The 19,329-nt window shown below is 39.5% G+C and overlaps 1 protein-coding gene across 1 annotated transcript; it reads right to left on the bottom strand.

Annotated features, from left to right (window-relative positions):
- Window positions 1-1,316: 1,316 nt before the first annotated feature.
- Window positions 1,317-18,539, bottom strand: SUN3 (Sad1 and UNC84 domain containing 3). The gene is made up of 12 exons (XM_074943232.1): window positions 18,427-18,539; window positions 14,340-14,437; window positions 13,165-13,252; window positions 12,686-12,747; window positions 10,821-10,921; window positions 8,492-8,532; window positions 6,470-6,629; window positions 4,833-4,917; window positions 3,810-3,925; window positions 3,037-3,204; window positions 2,163-2,255; window positions 1,317-1,463 (listed from the first exon to the last, which is right to left on the bottom strand). Exons 1-12 carry the CDS (start codon window positions 18,537-18,539, stop codon window positions 1,317-1,319), a joined length of 1,272 nt encoding a protein of 423 aa, XP_074799333.1.
- Window positions 18,540-19,329: the final 790 nt, after the last annotated feature.

Genomic DNA, 19,329 nt, shown 5'->3' with positions numbered 1-19,329 from the left:
TAGCAAATTGTCTTGCCTTGGTAAAAAACTTGGGGAATATAATACATAAGCTTCTCTTCTCACCAACAGGAACATACAGGCCCAGATCCTCAATAGCATTTAGGCTCCTAACTTCCATTGAAATTATGTGAAAATGAGAGAGGAGATTGGGGATGCACCAGGAAAAAATAGCATCCCACGAGCAGATCCTCAGCTGGTATCAGTTGTTAATGCAAAGTCAGTGGAGCTAGGACAATTTACATAAGCTGAGAAACTGCCCCCATGAGTTTAAGGTGTAGGTGAAGATTGAAACTCTCCAAGATCAATCACTGTCTATGAATTCAGGAGCCCCTAACCAATACTGTGGGTCAACAGAGGATAAGCAAAGAAGAATGCCACATGGAACACAAGGGAAAGCTTTGATAGGAAATACAAAGAGCCCATCTCTACGGAAAAAGAAAAGGATTACTTGTGGCACCTTAGAGACTAACCAATTTATTTGAGCATAAGCTTTCGTGAGCTACAGCTCACTTCATCGGATGCATAAAGTGGAAAATACCGTGAGGAGATTTATATACACACACAGACCATGCAAAAATGGATGTTTACCATACACATTGTAAGGAGAGTGATCACTTAAGATGAGCTATTACCAGCAGGAGAGTGGGGTGGAGGGAGAGAAAACCTCTTGAAGTGATAATCAAGGTGGGCCATTTCCAGTACATTTCCAGGAGTTAACAAGAACGTCTGAGGAGGGGGAGGGGGAATAAACAAGGGGAAAGGAAAAAAAACACTAAATTTTCTCTGGTTAATAATTTAGATTTGAAGAAAAATCCATCTGACATATTTCTAACTCATTAGAATCCCAGGTCCGGATTTCCCATTAGGCACAGTAGCACGTGCCTAGGGTCACCAGTATTCTAGGGACACCTACAAATTAAAAGTGGGTTAAAAATTTCATTGTTCTACAGAAAATATGAAGGTCAACTGTAGGTGGGGTGGGGCGGGGGGGGGGTGCTGAAGATGCTGTGCCTAGGGGCACCTAAGGTTAAATCCTGCCCTGTAGAACCCTCTTCGCTCAGATTCAAATTTCCTACCCCAGGCAATCTCAGAAATATTAGACAAATACTATTTATTTACTATACACATTGTACCTTTTTCTATAGAAACAAACAACATTTTGAAGAATAAAAACAATTTTGCCAAAAATAATTTTGTTTGCATTTTTATTTTTCTATTTTTGTCTTCTATGGACACCCTTTCACTTGGGTGATGAAGTGGAGTGGATCTTAAGAATTTCATTTTTAGTTTGCTGGTGTTGTTGCCATTTTGAGTTCCTAAGGTGTGGGATTCTGTTCAAAGAACTCCTGGGTATGTTTTAGATCTCCGTGTACCCTGAATCGATAAATGCAGGTATATTCTGGGTGTCCCCAATTGTTTAGCACTTTCAATTTCACGAACCTCATGAATTCAGAAAGTTCATTCTGAAAGGAAAGAAATTAAAGCTATTATTTTTTACTTTATGTACCTTTCACTGCCGATCAACAATTAGCATCATGCAGGGGTGACTTGTTCACTATTTTACTCATGTGAAATCATTGCCCACCAGATATGAAGATGCTTATACTCTACTAACTGTACTTTAAAATAGTAATTATAGAGCCATAGCCACAAAATAGGCTAGCCTGCCTCAGTAAGCAAAGTAACTCTATGAAGTTCTCCTCACTTAGAGGCTGACTCCACCACATGTAGAAACCCCATTGCTATCCATGTGAGGTCTGTGCACAGAATTTCTACACAGACAAGCACTTAAATAGAACAGATTTATTTTCAGTAATCTGTAACAAAAAGATTTCCTTACAATGATCATTAATGTTTAATTTGATGGACCAATATTCTGGTGGTATGTGAGGTGTTTTCTTTTTATGCAGACTAAGGAAGATTTTGGGAAGATTGCCCAAATTCATTGCAGGTAACACAGCAGGTTAGACTCCAGCAATAGCGCTGCAGAAAAATTGTTAGTTTAAAAGCCACCATTGACAGAACTACAGACTAAGTTACAATCCTTTCCACCCAGGGCTATTTCTCCAGATCACTGCTGCTGGGAAGCTCAAACAACCCCCTAATTCAAGCAATAGAATCCATCTTAATCTCACAGTCACGTCCCCTCTTCCTTAATGTACCTTCAATTGGAATGTTTGAAATAAATCTCCTTCACAGTTATATATGAACTGTCCTAAGAAAGTTCCTTGCTCCTCATCTTCCTCCATCAGACCCTGCGGAAAAACACAGACATGGAGAAAACAAAAGACAGTGAAAACGCAATTACAACACGTTTAAATGTGTTTTGTCTTCATGCAGACAGTTAAAACAAAAGGCATGACATGATATCCCAGATGCACAGTGATGTGCTAAATCCATAAAACAAGGGTCCTTGTAGCACCAGTCCATTCCAAAAGCCAGGTTTGACCAGGATGGTGGTATCACAGGATATCCAAAAAGTCCAAACATAGATGGTACAACACATGAAATATATCACTCTTGTTCATAAACCAACGATTTATTTCAAATACATCTCCAAAGTTACAAATATCAGGAGAAGCCTGATAGTTGTGGCCTACTAGTTACCACTTCATGTTTTGGTTAATTTATAGTCACAATAGTCCCGTGAGATAGGTAAGTAAGTACTAGCCCCATTTATAGTTGGGGAAATAGTGAGAGGTTGAGTGAGTTAATGGCAAAGCCAGGATTGGAAATCAGAAGTTCCTAGTACCCAGCCCTGTGCAGAATCCCCTAAATCACATTACTTCTCTTATAGGTAGCATGTAGACACAGCAGGTTGTGCAGGAATGGGAAAGTCTCATTTTTAAGAGTAAATGGAATAACAAGGATTGTGCTGATTGTGCTTATATATATGAATTGCTCCCTTCCTACAACATTGAGTGAGTTGTAGATGTGAAGGAAATATACAGAACTTGCTTTTTTACTATATTTTCCCCCATACTTCCCTTCCCCCTTCTTAGAAATCTTATATAAAAAGCTAAGGAAGATGCTCACATAGACAGCGAAGTCCTTAGGAGCACTGGAGATTTCTCCTGTAGGGGAGATTTTCTTGGGAATGTGCTCCATTGTAACCGCTCTTGGAATTATTTCCACAGCCAGTTTGATGATAGTTTCACCCTGACTTCCTGGGAAAGGCCAGCAGTCCCCAGGATAATTATTGGGCTAAAACCAGAACACAAAACAATGATGATTGGTTTAGGCAACCATGTGGCTAACGGTATCACTGGTATAGTTCCACTGAAATCAGTGGAATCCCTGAAACCAGGGATTCCTTTGGCACCTTAGAATCTATCTTGAAACATGCCAATGATATTTAAATCATCACAAAGTTCATATGTTTAGAGTCTAATTAATATAAAATATGTTGTTTAATGCTGAGGATAAATACTAGTTCCATGATGCAGTATTCAGACGGACTGTACTGGCTGCACCACTCATAAAAGCTCTAGTACCATGGTCTTCCCTTTCCTCCCGCACTTATGAACTATGTTTATTCCCAGGTCCCAATTCTTAATTCTGTTGCTTTTATTTCTCTCTTTCCCTCACTTGTGGTGTGGTGCCAGCCTGGGTTTGTCTGCAAAAATGTCACGAAATACAGCAGCATACGCTGGCCTTCTACTCCCCTGATCCCTCCCTGAACTTCAAGCAGTACGGAGAGAAGAACAGGGAAAGCAGACATGGGGAATGGTAGTGGGAATAGGAGACCCAAAAGGAAGAGAGGAAAGGGTAAAGGAAACTCTCAAGACTTCTTTTATTTTGATTTCTACCTGAAGAATAACTTCTGGAGACTTTACAAAAACCAGCATTGGAAATGATAACCAAAAGAATTTTCCTCTATTATGACGGTAGCTCCTAGTAGTTCTGGACTGAACAATGCTGGCACCTGAAATTAAAATATTCATACCATAATGAGATAATATCTCACATATAGCATTACATGGACCTGAAGAAGAGCTCTAAGTAAGCTCAAAAGCTTGTCTCTCTCACCAACAGAAGTTGGACTCACTTTGCCTCTCTAATACAGCAGGTATTCCTAACAATGTGAAATATACAGAGGATCTAATGACCAACACCAGGTGTTGGGTGCTTAACTCCTAATATATAGAGAACAAAGCCCTGTAATACAATTATCATTTATGTGAGTGACTCATTCAAACTGGACATGCATCACTGCATGTGACCCTCAGAAAAAAAATTCATTATCAAACAACTCTTTTATGTGACTCAATCAACATACACCAGCCATAATTCTTATAGCTCTCTCTTCCCCACATGCTTACTTCCATATACTCTTCTCAAATGGGCATGAAGGGACATTGGCACAGCTTTCCCGCACTGGTAATACCATAAGAATGTCGGCTCTTACCATACTTTGACCTGAACAAGCACAGGTTTTGACTGATTTCTAGCAACAGTATTTGTCTCTCTTTCACTTATTCTGTCCTTCTCTATAGTAACAGGCCATGGTGGCTAATTAAAATATTCAAAATTGATAATAGGCGGTGGGTAATAAAACTGAAAATAGTGATTAATAAAAACAATATAAAATATGCGTTCATTTTTATAAAAAGGCTTGAAACATTGTCAGACTATGTAAATGCATAATCTTATTTTACTGTGACCCTTGTCCTCTCTTCCTCTTCCCTCCTAGTGTAGGTGACATTCATTTGTACATCTTGTCTTAAACTAGATTGTAAGCTTTTTGAAGGCAAGGACTCTGTCTTCTTATATGCTTTTACAGCGCATAACAGCATGGGGACCCTGATTCTAACTGGGGAGAATAATAATACCTGCTGATTTTAGGGCGTAATCAGGCATCTGAACTTGGTCTTCATCCAGCTTTTCAAGTACTTTATTCAGCATCCTTTTAACAGTCTGTGAAAGAATATAAAAGGTAAGAACTGTGAGAGGGGAAAGGACTTTGAAAGTAGTACACACACCAGATCACCTACAATCTGAAGTACGTGTAAAACAATCATGAAGTAACCATTATGTTAGACTAAGGTCTGGTCTACACTTAAAATTGAGGGTGACATAGCTACAGCAGTGAGGGGTGTAAAAAATCCCTAATTCCCCCAGTGTAGATGTTGCTAGTGCACTAAAAATAAAGTGTAGTCGCAGTGGCACAATGAGATGGACAGGTATATACTTGAAACAGCTAAGATGTACTTGGGGTGGCTAGCCCCTCCTGCTGCTCACACCACTGTGGCTACACTCTATATTTGACACGCTAGCTTGATCACAGCTAGTACAGGCATGTCTTCTTGCACTGGAAGTTACACCCACAGCTCAAATTGTAGACATACCCTAAGAGGCTGGGTGAGGATGCCTGGTATCAAGTGCAGGTATTATCTCTTGAGTCAGAGACCACTTGTTAGAGGTTCTGAAAACCACCTGGAATCTCAACCAAAGTGTCAAAAAACTATTGTTTTCACCTTGCTCTATAATTTTGGCAATAGCCACCTTTGTAGGAGAGTGTGTATAGCCCTCCTTCTGTGCAGTTGTTTTACTATATCATAATAGTGGTAACTACCTATATAATGACCCCTCGTGTCATTATATAATGACCCCTTATATATGTGCAATTTAATCACCACCCACCAAGTAGTTCATAAAAGCGAGTGATCACACCAATTGGTTAAATTCCTGTAACTTCCAAGAAATAGAACAAAACTCAAAAGAGCAAAGATGTTTGATATACTCTGTCCTCAGGAACACTGAGCGCATACTGCCAACAAGATTGCCTTTGGGAAACCCTTACCATACTATTCACTTCTACATCAAAGACCAACTGCTGAAGATGAAAGGACAGATTCTCTAGACAATATTACCTATGCTGAGGATCCCCTGTACAGACCTGTGGGACAGACTGTGGAAGGCTAGGAGGACATACATAATATCTCCTGCAAGCCTTGTGAAATAGCCCCTCCATACAGAGTTTCTCTGGGGAGAGGCTGGGGAAAGCCTTGGCAGCAGCCAGGTCTCCCATGGGTGACACTGACAGGGACCAAAGGGAGCCCGACGGTACCAGAAGTGACTCAGGAGACTGAGTTGCAGGTTCTCTTTATGAATTTTCCACCAGATCATTCTCTCGGGGTAAAAGTGAAAAATCAGTACTGTAGCTTAGACTATTGTTCCTTCAAATGTCTAATGTAGTATATATTTTGTTTAGGAGGTGATGGTATTCTTTTAATGGTTAGGGTGATGGAAATTCCTACCTATGTTATCCCACCCTTCCAGCTACCCTGCAAAAAAGTCTGCAGTCCAAAGAGAAATTTTTTATTGTGGGTGAACATTTGTTCCTGGATTCCCAAGACTGTTACACTACATATGTCAATGAAGTATAAAAAATGTGTGAGAAGGAACTGTGGTAGATACAAAGAAAGATAGAAATCTCTACCTACAAAATCCTGCAATGTCCTCTTACCCATGTTGTAACGCCTTTGATCTCACTCCCTTCCAGGGCTTCACTGATAGCACGCTGGGTGATGTCCTTTGTACCTTGTCTCAGAGCATGAAGCTCTGTCTGTAGCTTATCTACCTGCTCTTTAAGAGATTGGATTTCTTTCAAAACCAGGTTTGCCTGCCTAAAAAAAGTGGGAAAAAGTGACAGAAAACACTATTTTCCTGGCCTGTCTGGCTTGCAGTATGTCATGAGAATGACAGACAGGCAACAGACACCTTTTTTTATACCTTTAAAGAAATCTGCTCCAGATGATCAATTTGTAAGTGATAGGAAAACTAGACTTCAATACCAGTTCTAATACCTTCAGATGGCGAAGCTACCTCTCTGCCCCATGGGCAAAATTTTCAAAAGTATATCTAAACAATTTAGGACCCTCGGTCCAATAGACTTTCAATAGGACTTAGGCACTTTCAAAAATTTTACCCTGCTTCCTGAGTAACACGGAGGTGAGTGGAAGCATATCCGCAACTATCCTAAAAAATGTGTAAGGGCGGGTTTGAAGGGCTACGATTTTGTTTGATGTAGAAAAAAAAATATGGACAAAAGAATAAGGATTCTGCCTGGAAAATACTGGCATACAAGATGCAATAACCTGCACTTTCAAAGATTTCAGGGCATTTCAAATCAAGAAAGAACATATGCTTGAAAAAGTAAACCTGTTTTATCTGGAATGCAGACCAAGCCAGCAGCAGGTTACATTTGATTAAAAACTACTCACACAAATGGCACACAGGGCCACAAAAGAATATGCTCAGTTCCTATCTCTCAATTGCCATCTCTGACACAGACCACAAACAGATATAAAACAATGAAAAATACATATTAAAAAGTGCAGTCACCACTGCAACAACTTCTAAAACATATTTTACTAGACAAAAAATGTCCCCCTTTCCTTACACATGGGAACAGTGGGTTCCCATGCCCCCCTCCTACCTGAACTCCAAAGCTCCATCACTTTTTCAGCCTACACAGTTCTGTATAGTACCCTAATATCTCCTATATAATTAAACATTCATGTTATTTTTCTAGCATCTTGACATCAACTTTTCAAAAACTGCTGCTTGATAAGGCTCCCTTGTTTTTGTTCTTCCTTCTCTTTCCATTCTTCATTCATACCTTTTACAGTCCATTTTAGTGTATCTGCTGCACCGGTTTTGGTAATTTCTATTCCTTCCTTCTGATCTTCCTGTATTCCACTTTAAATATCTTTGTTCTGTTAAACATTTTTCTCCTTCATTCCTCATGTCCACCACTTCCCCCCCTCACTCTCTCTCCCCAATAACGACCTTCTTACCCTAAGTGTTCTAGTTTCTCATTTTGCCCCACAGCTGTTCTTTCCCCCCTCCATACCCCTATATTCTCCCCTTAGTGACTTGGATGATTATTCTCACATGGATCCTCTTATTCCTCTGATCTTGGCTAACCATGCAGGGCTTCTTCACATGCAGCTCCTACACCACCAGGCTAGGGTCGGGAAGAAGCAAAGGTTTCCTCCACCTACAGTGGGAAAGGTGTACAGAGGAGCTTCTATTCCACCTTACAGGAAGGCAGAACAATCAGAAGTTTCTATTCCTATTCATTTCAGAATATGGAGGGAACCAGCAAAAGAATTTCTCCATCCCTCCACCACAAGGAAGACAAAGCTGAACAGCAGGAGAATAATAATCTTTACTGCTTCTCCGCAAACACCCAAGGAAGATGGAAGTGCAAGCAGTTTTTCCTTCTTATTTAGTTGTGCACATGAGCAACTTATATGCCTGTAAGACAGGGGAGAAAAATTGCCAGCTCCAACATCTTCCCTTCCTCTGGATTTTAAGGGAGGGGGAGAAAAAAATCCCTACAGATACTTTTTGGATTGGGAACATCATCAATGTGTATAAAATTTGTGGGAGACCCAACTCCTCCATTTGTGCAGTTGTTGTGCTCAGGGTTTGAATTCCTTTACAGCAATGAGTCAAGTAGTCATCCAGAAATCCACCTTACCTTAGAGACTCCATATCCATTCCATATATCTCTGATTCATCCTAAATGGAAATATTAATAAAACATTCATTCCAAACACTAACACCGCTCATACAGAGCCTCCTGCAGAGAGAGGCAATCACTCTCTACAGGAACATGAGATGGTAGACACTCAGAGACACAATGCCTACATACCACAAGTGTTTAATACTAACATACAACAGTAACTGGCACCCTATAAATACCCAGGAGAGAAAGACAATTAAATAGATCATAAGATTAATGCAGGACAATTCCTTATTCATGAAGCAGATATCACAGTCTCCCATCATGCATTTGATTTATTTATTCTAAGATGGTAAATATAATTTATTAAAAACAAACCACCACCATAGGAAGCAATCATCATCTCGGTAAACATATACACAAAATGTGTACTGAATTTTCAACTTTTCTGTGTCTGTAAATGTCTCAGCTTATTCCATAAAGGCTGCTCTTTTGCAGCAAGCAGACTGGAAGTAAGAGACATCTGAATAAAAAGAAACATCTTTTCCTGTGGAGGGAGCATGGAAAACACTGGAACTTGAATCTTGCTGTTAGATAAATGTTTGTTATAATATAATTCAAACTTATCTGATTGCAAGCAATATCCAGAATTTTACCCATTACTTTTCTTGTTAATAATAATTGTTTAAAAGAAGAATTTACATGACAGGCTCCTGGATATTGGTTAAGACCCTTCAGGAAACAAACCATCTAGTTTGCTAACACAAAAAATTAATTGATACATCAAGGACACACTTATTTCCATCTAGTTTTATGTCAACTTCCATCAAACCACCCTATCCTCAAAGTATGTCTTCCAAACTCTCAATCCAATAACTTTTTCCCCTCTCTAACCAGCTTTTACAGTTCTGAAAAAGGGTCAAATGAATAGCAGCCAGCCAACTGGAGGTCAGAACCTTCCCTAAAACTTCTCCATTACTATCTCCATTTTAGGTTTTGGCTCTTTTCTTTTCCAGTTGTTTTCTGGGGCCCCTGTAACCAAGGATTTCCTCTACGTTATCAATACAACATTACTTCACTGTCTTCTGACACAAGTAAATATATTATCTATGAGGAAAGGTTGGAATACTCGTGGCCATACTCTTTTTACTCTCTATGATAAAGTGTGTTACTATTCCAGTTTCTCTTTTTGATACAAGTCTTAGGCCTTGGCTACACTTGCAAGTTAGAGCATATTAAATCAGTCCCGGGTGCCCTAACTCCTGACGTGTCCACACTGGCAAGGCACTTGGAGAGCCTGGACTCTGCATCTGGAGCGCTCCTGGTAGTCCACCTCCACGAGAAGCATAGAGCTTTCTGCGTCCTGGCTGGAGCGCTAGGGTGTCAGTGTGGATGACGTGTTGCATTACTGCGCTGTGATTGGCCTCTGGAAACGTCCCATAATCCCCTGAACTGGCCACTCTGGTCATTGTTTGAACTGGGCTGCAGGCACGTGGATACCCTCTTCAAAGCTCCGTTTCTGACAGCCTGCATGCTTATCTGCTCCGGGACACAAAGCAAACCATTACTGTGTAATGCTCCTGCTGCAGAGGCGTGTGTTTGTGTGTGTGTGTGTGCGCGCGCGTGGGGGCTGATGTTGGGTTTCCCCCTGCCGCTGTCTGAACTTACAGGATAGTATGCTGACACACTCGGCCCCCCATGCTTTGCAAACCCTTTCCAAAGCACACTGCACCCACTTGCACTCTGGGATAGCTACCACAATGCACTGCTCTCTGTGGCATTGCAAGAGCTGCTAATGTGGACATGCTCCACAGTCACAAGGAACACAGTGTGAACACACAGCAGCGCTTTCCCTGCTGCTGTCTCCGAGAGCTGGTTTAACTCCCGGCGCTCTACATCTGCAAGTGTAGCCATGCCCTAACTAATGCTGAAACTATAACAAAAGGAGTTTTCTTTTAAGTGTTTATATTATAAAGCCTTTTGTTTAATTACGTGCCTTCAACTGGAGTTGTAGGGGCTCAGTACGTCTGATAATGGGATCCCAGATATCTAAAGCTGAGCAACCAAAAATGAAGAAGACCAAAATTAAAGGCCACTTCTGAAAATGTTAGCCCAAGTGATTTGTTCAAAGGCATATAGTAAAAGAGTAGCAGACCCGGAAACAAAATAATTATTAATGTGTGGCTAAATGCAATATAATTAAATCCCAAGATACTGGAGTCTCCAATATACAGTACCTGAAACCCCACAGAAAGAAGGTGCAAGTTATTGTGTAAGCACTTTCTGTCCTAGTGCTAGACTGGTAGTGGCAGTCCTTATTTGATTATATCTAATCATAAGTCACCTTGTTCCAGAAATGGTTAAAATCATAGAGGACAAAGCCATTATATATTCCCCTGGACATCTGAATTCCTCCTCCATCAAGCAATCTCATGTGGTAAGTACCTGTTAGTCACAAAAAGAACAACTTTATTTAAATTTAGAACATTATCATGTCCAGCAGATTATTCTCTTCAAAAGCAAGGGGCTCCAATCTGTCAAACACTTACACATGTGCTTAGCTTTAGTAAAGCTATCAGTGAATAGTCCCACCGAAGTCAAATTAAATACACGTTTAAGTGTTTGCAAGACTGGGGTCTAATTTTGGGATGGATGTAAAATGCAGCCTTGAGGGACATCCAAGGGCTGTATTAGTTGTCATCAGCATTTCAATAAGCAAAATCAACCTTTATGGCTCCTCTCCCTTTCTACATTCCTACCATCCTTCCACTTGAGTTTCCAAATTGGATATTTTGCAAGGGAGGGTGAAATGACATTCTTATAGATTTTGAGTTGGGGAGATACTCTTTCCTGGGGAAAAATTTTGAAAATACATTTTCAACATATGCTAATGGGCATTATGGTTTACATGGTTAAAATAAAATTTTCAAATGCAAAAGTTAAGGCTTATCCTACATTAAATTGTTCACGTATTACATGTGTTATTTTTTATTTATATAGAAGTATCACCTACGGATCCCAGTCAGGATCATGGTCCCCTATGTTTATTGGCCTTAATCCTGAGAGCACATATTTGACTTTACTCACTGTCAAGTTAATGGGTCTATTCACCAGTGTATAGATTTGCAGGATTGGGGGTCATATAAAAAGACAGTTCTTTGGAACAGGGATTATTGTGGCCTCAGTCCTGCAATGATCTCCATGCAGGCAGGACCTTGTGGCCACACACAATTGCACTGGCTTCAATGGAGCTCTGTGCACATTCAAAAATCTGCCTCATTAGATCTCATTGCGACACCAGAGTCGAAGTTACTGGTCCAGCAAAGAATTACACATGGACTTAATTTTTTGGCTATGAACCTGTAGAGAATTACAGATGCTTAACTTTATGCACAGGAGAAAAATTGAGATAAGAGACAATTAATGGGTTTAACAAACTGTAAGCAGTGGTGAAAGAAAAAGGATGAGATAGGTGGTAACATAATTTCTGATGAAACTGGACAGTAGCTTTATTTGTTGTTTATTTTTTAACCTCTGCTTATTTCCACTTTTTTACCTGCTTATGTTTTCATTAACTTTGTGGAATTCCCGCTATTTAATTTTTTTTACTACCACCTATTTCAAAAAATTACTACTGCCTATTTCTATTTAATTATTTTTATTTCCCTCTTTTTATTAACTTCATTTTAAATAACTGTTTATAACTATCAGAAAAGATACAAAACAGTTGAATCAAAACAACACAAACAGTTCCCTGGGGACCCCCAATTTCACAAAGTGCCATTGCCCCATAGTCAGTAAAGACATTTTGTCTTCTTCATTATTTTAAATAAAAAGAGTTAGTGATATCTCATGGGCTTCTGAGGCTCTGAAGATTTTGCCCCCAGCAGCTGCTCTTCCTCCCAAGCTGGGCTCTCTGCCTCCTGGGGTGAGTGAAGGCCAATCACTGCTGCTCCTCAAGCCTGGGAAAATTCTGGCTCCATACGGCTGTGCTGGGAGAGGGCACTTGGGTCTCCCCACCCCGACATCAGTTTCCCTCCCATCCACTCTCTGGGAAGAGGCAGGCAGATCCAGCTTGGATATCCAACTGCCTACTTCAGTTCTCAGCTGGGCTTCTCTGTCAAAGCAGCACAAAGGGGCCAGGGCAGAGCAAAGAAGTTGGTCCCCCTTACAGAGTCTCAGTTAACTCTGTACTTTATAGAAACTCACCAAAAAAGAATAAAGAAAGGAGGAACAGCACCAGTGAAATAATCTTTCGAGCCCAAATCTTCCTGGGGAACAGTAAGGAGAAAGAAAGCATAAAGTTAGCAGCATCCACACATTTCATGTACATATTCTGTATTAGCAAAAAGTTTATTTAGGATTTCTTGAAGCCCATATTGTTGGCTTCATCATGGGCTTGATCCTGCACCTATTGAAATTAATGGTGAAGCTTCTTTTAACTTCTGCAGTGGAGATTCAGGCACTATATCAAAAACTGAAGAGACATTAAAATTAGTGATTGGTCTTGTGACCCCTGATCCCAGAATTGGTTTCAGCAAGAGCCTGGATTGACACCAATGTAAATCACTCTCTTAATTCTTTGTCAGGTTTGGGAGTGTGATTAATACCAATCTGTCTCTCCTGCCCACCTGCATTTATCTATTTCCCCACCCATCCTTGAGAAAAAGATTCTTGTTCATTTTTACCTTGCAAAAGCGCCGCAGATTCTCAACACAAAGTGCCACAGAACTGTTATGCATAGCCCCAGCAAGTGGAAGACAAGCCTGATACCTTCTGGAAAACATGCAACAAGCATACAGTTAAATGAGCTCAGATGTAGTTAAAAATGCAGTTCTACTCTCAAAAGTCGTTGCAAAATAGGCATAATGGGGTTCATGTTTGTCTCTCAGGCTATGTCTTCACTGCAAAAAAGGTGTGTTCTTAACTTGGGTTAGCATAGCAGTGAAGACATGGCAACTCATCTTTTAATTTGGATTATCACCTTATTTTAAAGTACATGGAGGGCCTGGATTTGACCTGGAGCTGTTTGTTAACCCTGTATGTTCACTGCTCTTTTAACCCAAGTTTAAAAACACACTTTTTCTTTTTTCCAATAAAGACATATGCTCAGTTGTTCTAGATCACATTTTCTCAGTTTATAAAATAAAGAGATGTTGCTGTATTCCCTATCACCATCTCTGCAAAACGTCCAGCTGGTTTCTTTCTGGCTCAAGTATCCTTACCACTAAGGATGCAACAGTTAACTCCACTTGAACTAACCTAATCTCAGTGAACCTTAACTCTAGATCCATTATGGAGCTTCCACAATGATCTTTTTATTTTTTTGTCTCCAACATTATAAGGTCAGTCCTTCAAGGTGCACAGTGAATGAGACAAGGGGTTCTGTGGAGCTCTAGCTTTGGTCTCTGCCAATATTATATATAAATAACTGCCATGAACTCTGTTTGTCTGATTAGTACATAATACTATAAGATGCTTCCTGTGCATTTAGGGTTGTAGAAAAAATTACATGGTATTACATGGAATTATTTGTGAAATAGCACATGAATATGTAATTAAAGGCTGTATTGTCATGCATAGATATAAGGAAATAAAGTTAATGTGGCACACACAACCTCAACTTTGTAACTTCCTGACTTTTGACTGCTTAGCCATGCAACCTTAACATGGTCCTAATTCAGTTCTGCTTTAATATATTTCCCCCCACCTTATAGGATGTGTCTATCAACAACATCTCTTTAGGTGCGTAAACAATCAAAAATGTAAAAACACGTACAACAGAACAACTTATAAAACAGAAATGTTGTAAGTGCACAACATATAACTAGACAGTTTACAATCACTAATCACTTGAACTTACTCTTGGGTGAGCGTTGAAGCTGCCTATCTTCCTGCCTGAGACTAATAGGGGTCTGGCTTTCAGTACTACTGGGTGTGGGTCCTTGTCTTTGAGATAGCCTAGAAAATAGAAAAAGGCTTCAGAAATCCAAGAGTTGTATGAGTGGCCAGATGCAGGCAAAACAACAGAGGAAAACAACCTCTAGAACTTAGGTACAAGTATTTGCACCCACAGTTGCACTCATTTAGATGCCTAGCTACCCATATCTGACTGACAATTAGTTATCCAAATGGGTACAATTAACTATACATGTAAACATGGGAGGCAAAATTTTAAGCCTTGATTTAATTACCATTTCACAGACCAGGAAACAGAGTTCTTTACCCTGTGTTCTCTAGCTTATCTACCTAACAGCCAATTCAACTAATTGGACTATCACTCGGCTCTGGAATTTGGCAATAATGAACAAAAATAATTAAGAAACTACCTTAGTTTTATAAATCTTTTTAAAAATTCCATTAAAAATCCTATACTAAAAAAACTTTAAAGTCACATAAAAACTTTAAAAGCCAGGAAATGCCAGCACTTAAGTTGCACATGCAACTTGCCTGACTCTGGAGTGTTTAACTGTGCAACCGTAATGTTTTCAACTTATTTTCTATTTATGGAATATATTTAGGCAATTAACAAACAATATCAGATAAAGAATAGAGTACAATCTGTAGTGAATACTATTTGCTATGACTGTAGGTGTTCAACCTGCAATAAACACACTTAACCATACCTGCAATTTTTAATTGACACACTGCATGTTTTAAAACTAAGCCTTTCTGTATCCCTCAGGGATGAAGAAGAGGCAGCAATGACCAGCGCATATGTTACCCTTACTAACATCCAGCATTTTCTATAAAACACTGCAGTTGCAATACTATGGGAGATTAAGAAGGCTTCACAGTGCAGAAATGTAGTTCTTCAGTGAAACTCCTGGTCAAATTAATTGAATGTTCAAAGGAGAAAGATAAGATGAGATAAGGTGTTTTTTATCAGCATGAGTAGTGACAGTACACACATTCAGAGATTTGGAGACAGTATTTTATAATATGGTCCAAAAATATTTAGCAGTCTAATAAACTTTGTCATCTACAACATGCTTAAAATTTTAAGCAGAGATGTGATGAATCTCAAAATGAAATCTGCTGGTACACAAATCTGGCCATTTTGCTGGATTCAAATTTATACAAATCTGCTTCTGAAATTTGACACAAATACTGTGTCATGTCCTGTACTCATTCCATCAGATTCCCAGCTTCTACCATCCATCTTGTCCCAGCACTTCTTCCCAGTCTCCCACCTGCTCTCTCCCACTGGTCCTGCTTTCAACTGTCCTGACCCTGTACTCTTATCTTTCATCAGTTCTCTCCCACTGCAGCATCTTCCCTCCAGCCCAGCTCTGAGCCCAGTGTCCCATCCATTCCCTCTTAATGTCACCTGTCTCTTGCCACCGAAACACTGTAGCCTGCTCCCCACATGCTGCTTGGTATAGAGGATTGCTGCCTGCAACCCTGACCAGATGGCTCTTATGGATCCCCACAGTTTTTAGAATCAAGTATTTTTGTTTAATAAGAGAGACCAAGGATTTGATATTCAAAGAATTTCAAAAATTTCATGTTATCCATTCTTATTATCAAGAGCAAGCATTGTAAACAGCATTGTGTACTGTACAGTATCTTCACAGTTTTCTCTGTTTCTACGATCCAGAGCCTCTGATGAACAGCAAGCTTATTCAAAGTTTGCTAGACTGCTCTAGCTTTATTGGTATGTATTGATTGCAGGGAAGATTTTGATTTATGGGCTTTTTTTGGGAAGAGCAATGTTTTGAGGAGGGACCTTAATGAGCAGCCATGCAGTCTGGGTTATAAGAACATAAGAATAGCGATACTGGGTCAGACCAACAGTCCATCAATCCCAGTATCCTTTCTTCTGACAGTGGCCAATGCCAAGTGCTTCAGAGGGAATAAACAGAACAGGGCAAATATTGAATGACCTGTTGTCCATTCCCAGCTTCTGGCAATCAGAAGCTTGGAACACTCAGAGCATGGGGTTGCATCCCTGACCATCTTGGCTAATAGCCACTGATGGACCTATCCTCCATGAACATATCTAGTTCTTTTTTGAACCCCCGTTACAGCTTTGGCCTTCACAACATCCTCTGGCAACAAGTTCCACAGGCTGACTGTGCGTTGTGTGAAGAAATACTTCCTTCTGTTTGTTTTTAACGTGCTCTCTATTAATTTCATTGGGTGACCCCTACTTCTTGTGTTATGTGAAGGACTAAATAACACTTCCACATTCACTTTCTCCACACAAGTCGCAATTTTATAGACCTCTATCATATCCCCTCTTAGTTGTCTCTTTTCCAAGTTGAAAGTCCCAGTCTTTTTAATCTCTCGTCATACAAAAACTGTCCCATGCCCTAATAATTTGTGTTGCCATTCTCCATACCTTTCCCAATTCTAATATATCTTTTTTTGAGATGGGATGACTAGAACTGCACAGATTATTCAAGGTGTGGGCATACAATGGATATATATATAGTGGTATTATGATATTTTCTGTCTTATTATCTATCCCTTTCCTAATGGTTCCTAATATTCTGTTAGTTTTTTGACCGCCTCTGCACATTGAGCAGATGTTTTCAGAGAATTATCCACAATGACTCCAAGATCTCTTTCATGAGTGATAACAGTTAATTTAGACCCCATAATTTGGTATGTATAGTTGGGATTATGTTTTCCAAAGTGGATTACTTTATATTTATCAACATTGAATTTCATCTGCCATTTTGTTGCTCAGTCACCCAGTTTTGTGAGATACCTTTGTAACTCTTCGCAGATTGCTTTGGACTTAACTATCTTGAAAAAATTTGTATCATCTGCAGACTTTGTCACCTCACTGTTTACCCCTTTTTTCAGAACAGTTATGAATATGCTGAACAGCACTGGTCCAGGTACAGATCCCTGGAGGGTATCAGTATTTACCTAGCAGATAGGATGCTCTAGGCAGATAGGTCACCATGTATGAAGGACAAGAGATGGGAGTGAGAAAAGAATGTGAGGAGGGCAATAAATGGTGTGACTTGGACAGACTGAAGGGTGGAGTGAGAGCGCTGGATGGTAGTTGAGAATAAGAATAGGTATGGGGAAAGTTTTCAGGGCCTTTCAGGAGAGAATACGTTTTTCAAGTTAAATGTGAGGGGCAATCAAGAGAAAGCTAGTGAAGGGACTGAAAAAGGGCCTGACATGGTCAGAGATGCAGGAAAAGCAAACAATTTGGTTAGATGAAAAATGGGTACTTGGCCTACTGTCTCAAACAGTAAAAGATTCCAAGACAAAGTTTTGCTTTCTTTTGTTAATATTTTCCCTCACAAATTCACGATTTGGCCAGATAGAAATCCTTTTAAAATGGCAATATTTGCATACAAATCACATATGAATAGAATATTTGTCACATCCCTAATTAAATAAAGGACATTACTTCATAAAACAGAACTTGATTAAGAATCAACTTGATTTCTGCCAAATGGAGCATCTTGAAATAACGGAAGCAAAACACACTACTGACAGAGGAAGAATGGCTATCCTCCAAACCACAATTTACATAAATGACAGTAACACTAAGTTACTCAATAACTTAGATGTTACTAAATAGTTAATCTACAGGCTTCAAAACAGAATGGCTTTATTTAATATCTGTAAATTATTAGATTATACAACTGAGCAGTGCAAATGTTTATGACTTTATATATCATATTACACAACTACCACCTCCCTTGCCCATTTGAAACAAAATCAAATCCTATTTAGGTCCCAGGACAAATTGAAATCAATGGAACAATTGCCACTGACTTCAATGAGCACTTGATTGGGCCCTGAGAATATGCCATTGTTTTATTTTTCTCTTTTCTCTTCTTCTTAAATGGATGAAGGAGTGGTAAGTGTATTTGGGAGCATAAGAACTTTAAAAAAGATTTTATAATTATTTGTATAACTTGTATACATATGACAAAAGTTAACAGAGACTGAATATTTTAAAAGAAAAGTATCCATACCAGTTTAGATCTTGGCTTTGATTTTCTGTGTCTGAGCTGTCACTGTTGGTGCCATGGCTTGTTTCATCCTGAGGTAGATAGGTGCTACCTGAAGACTTTGGAATTCTGTACATGTTTTTATTTGCTTTGCACTCACCACTGAAAGAATAGGAGCATGCAAATGAGGTGAAATAAGGTATTAATCATATTATTATTATTATTATTATTTATGACCCACAATTTTAATCATGAATTTAAAATAAGGTAATATCTAGTAATTGTAAGTCTTCTTTGAAAGGAAAGCTGTCCTTGTACTGCACTTGCCTTCAGGATAGAGTGAATAACATCATAATAAGAGGAGTCAACCTAGAATGTCCTTTGCCCTACTCAGTGCTGTTAAATATGTCACAGGCTGTTCTTGGTGATATCATAATGAACAAGCCAAGCATAAGGTCCCTGAGCTCAGCCTGGAAAGATGGGACATACGTTCAACATTCTTATTTCAAGAGACTCAACAAGTGAAAAAATATCATGGAGCTGAATCCTCCAACATTGTCTCCTGTGAAAGGCTGAACTCCTTTTATTCCCACTGGCATTTAGATTTTTAGGACCAGAAGAAACCATTATTACCATCTCTGATACATACATCAAGAGGACTTCTCTGAATTCATTAATGAGCATTAAGGGCAGGAGCTCCCAAACTGAGGCCCATACATTTCTTACAATCTGTCAAGAGCTGGCAGATTACAGTCTCTCGTCTCCACTAGTTGTTTCTATAGGTACCCAGGTCCTTCATTGCAAACAAGAGTTTGCATGTCTGCAAAAGGAGAAAGTAGCTTGGCTGCCTCCAGTTGTAGTTGCTGCTATATAGGAAGAGAGGAAACAGGAGCCACCTTTAGAGACCGTCGGAATCATCAGAAAAGT

The sequence above is a fragment of the Natator depressus genome, chromosome 2 (genome assembly GCF_965152275.1).
Source record: "Natator depressus isolate rNatDep1 chromosome 2, rNatDep2.hap1, whole genome shotgun sequence".
In the NCBI taxonomy this organism is placed as follows: domain Eukaryota; kingdom Metazoa; phylum Chordata; order Testudines; family Cheloniidae; genus Natator; species Natator depressus.
This window is presented reverse-complemented; position numbering and strand designations above follow the sequence as displayed.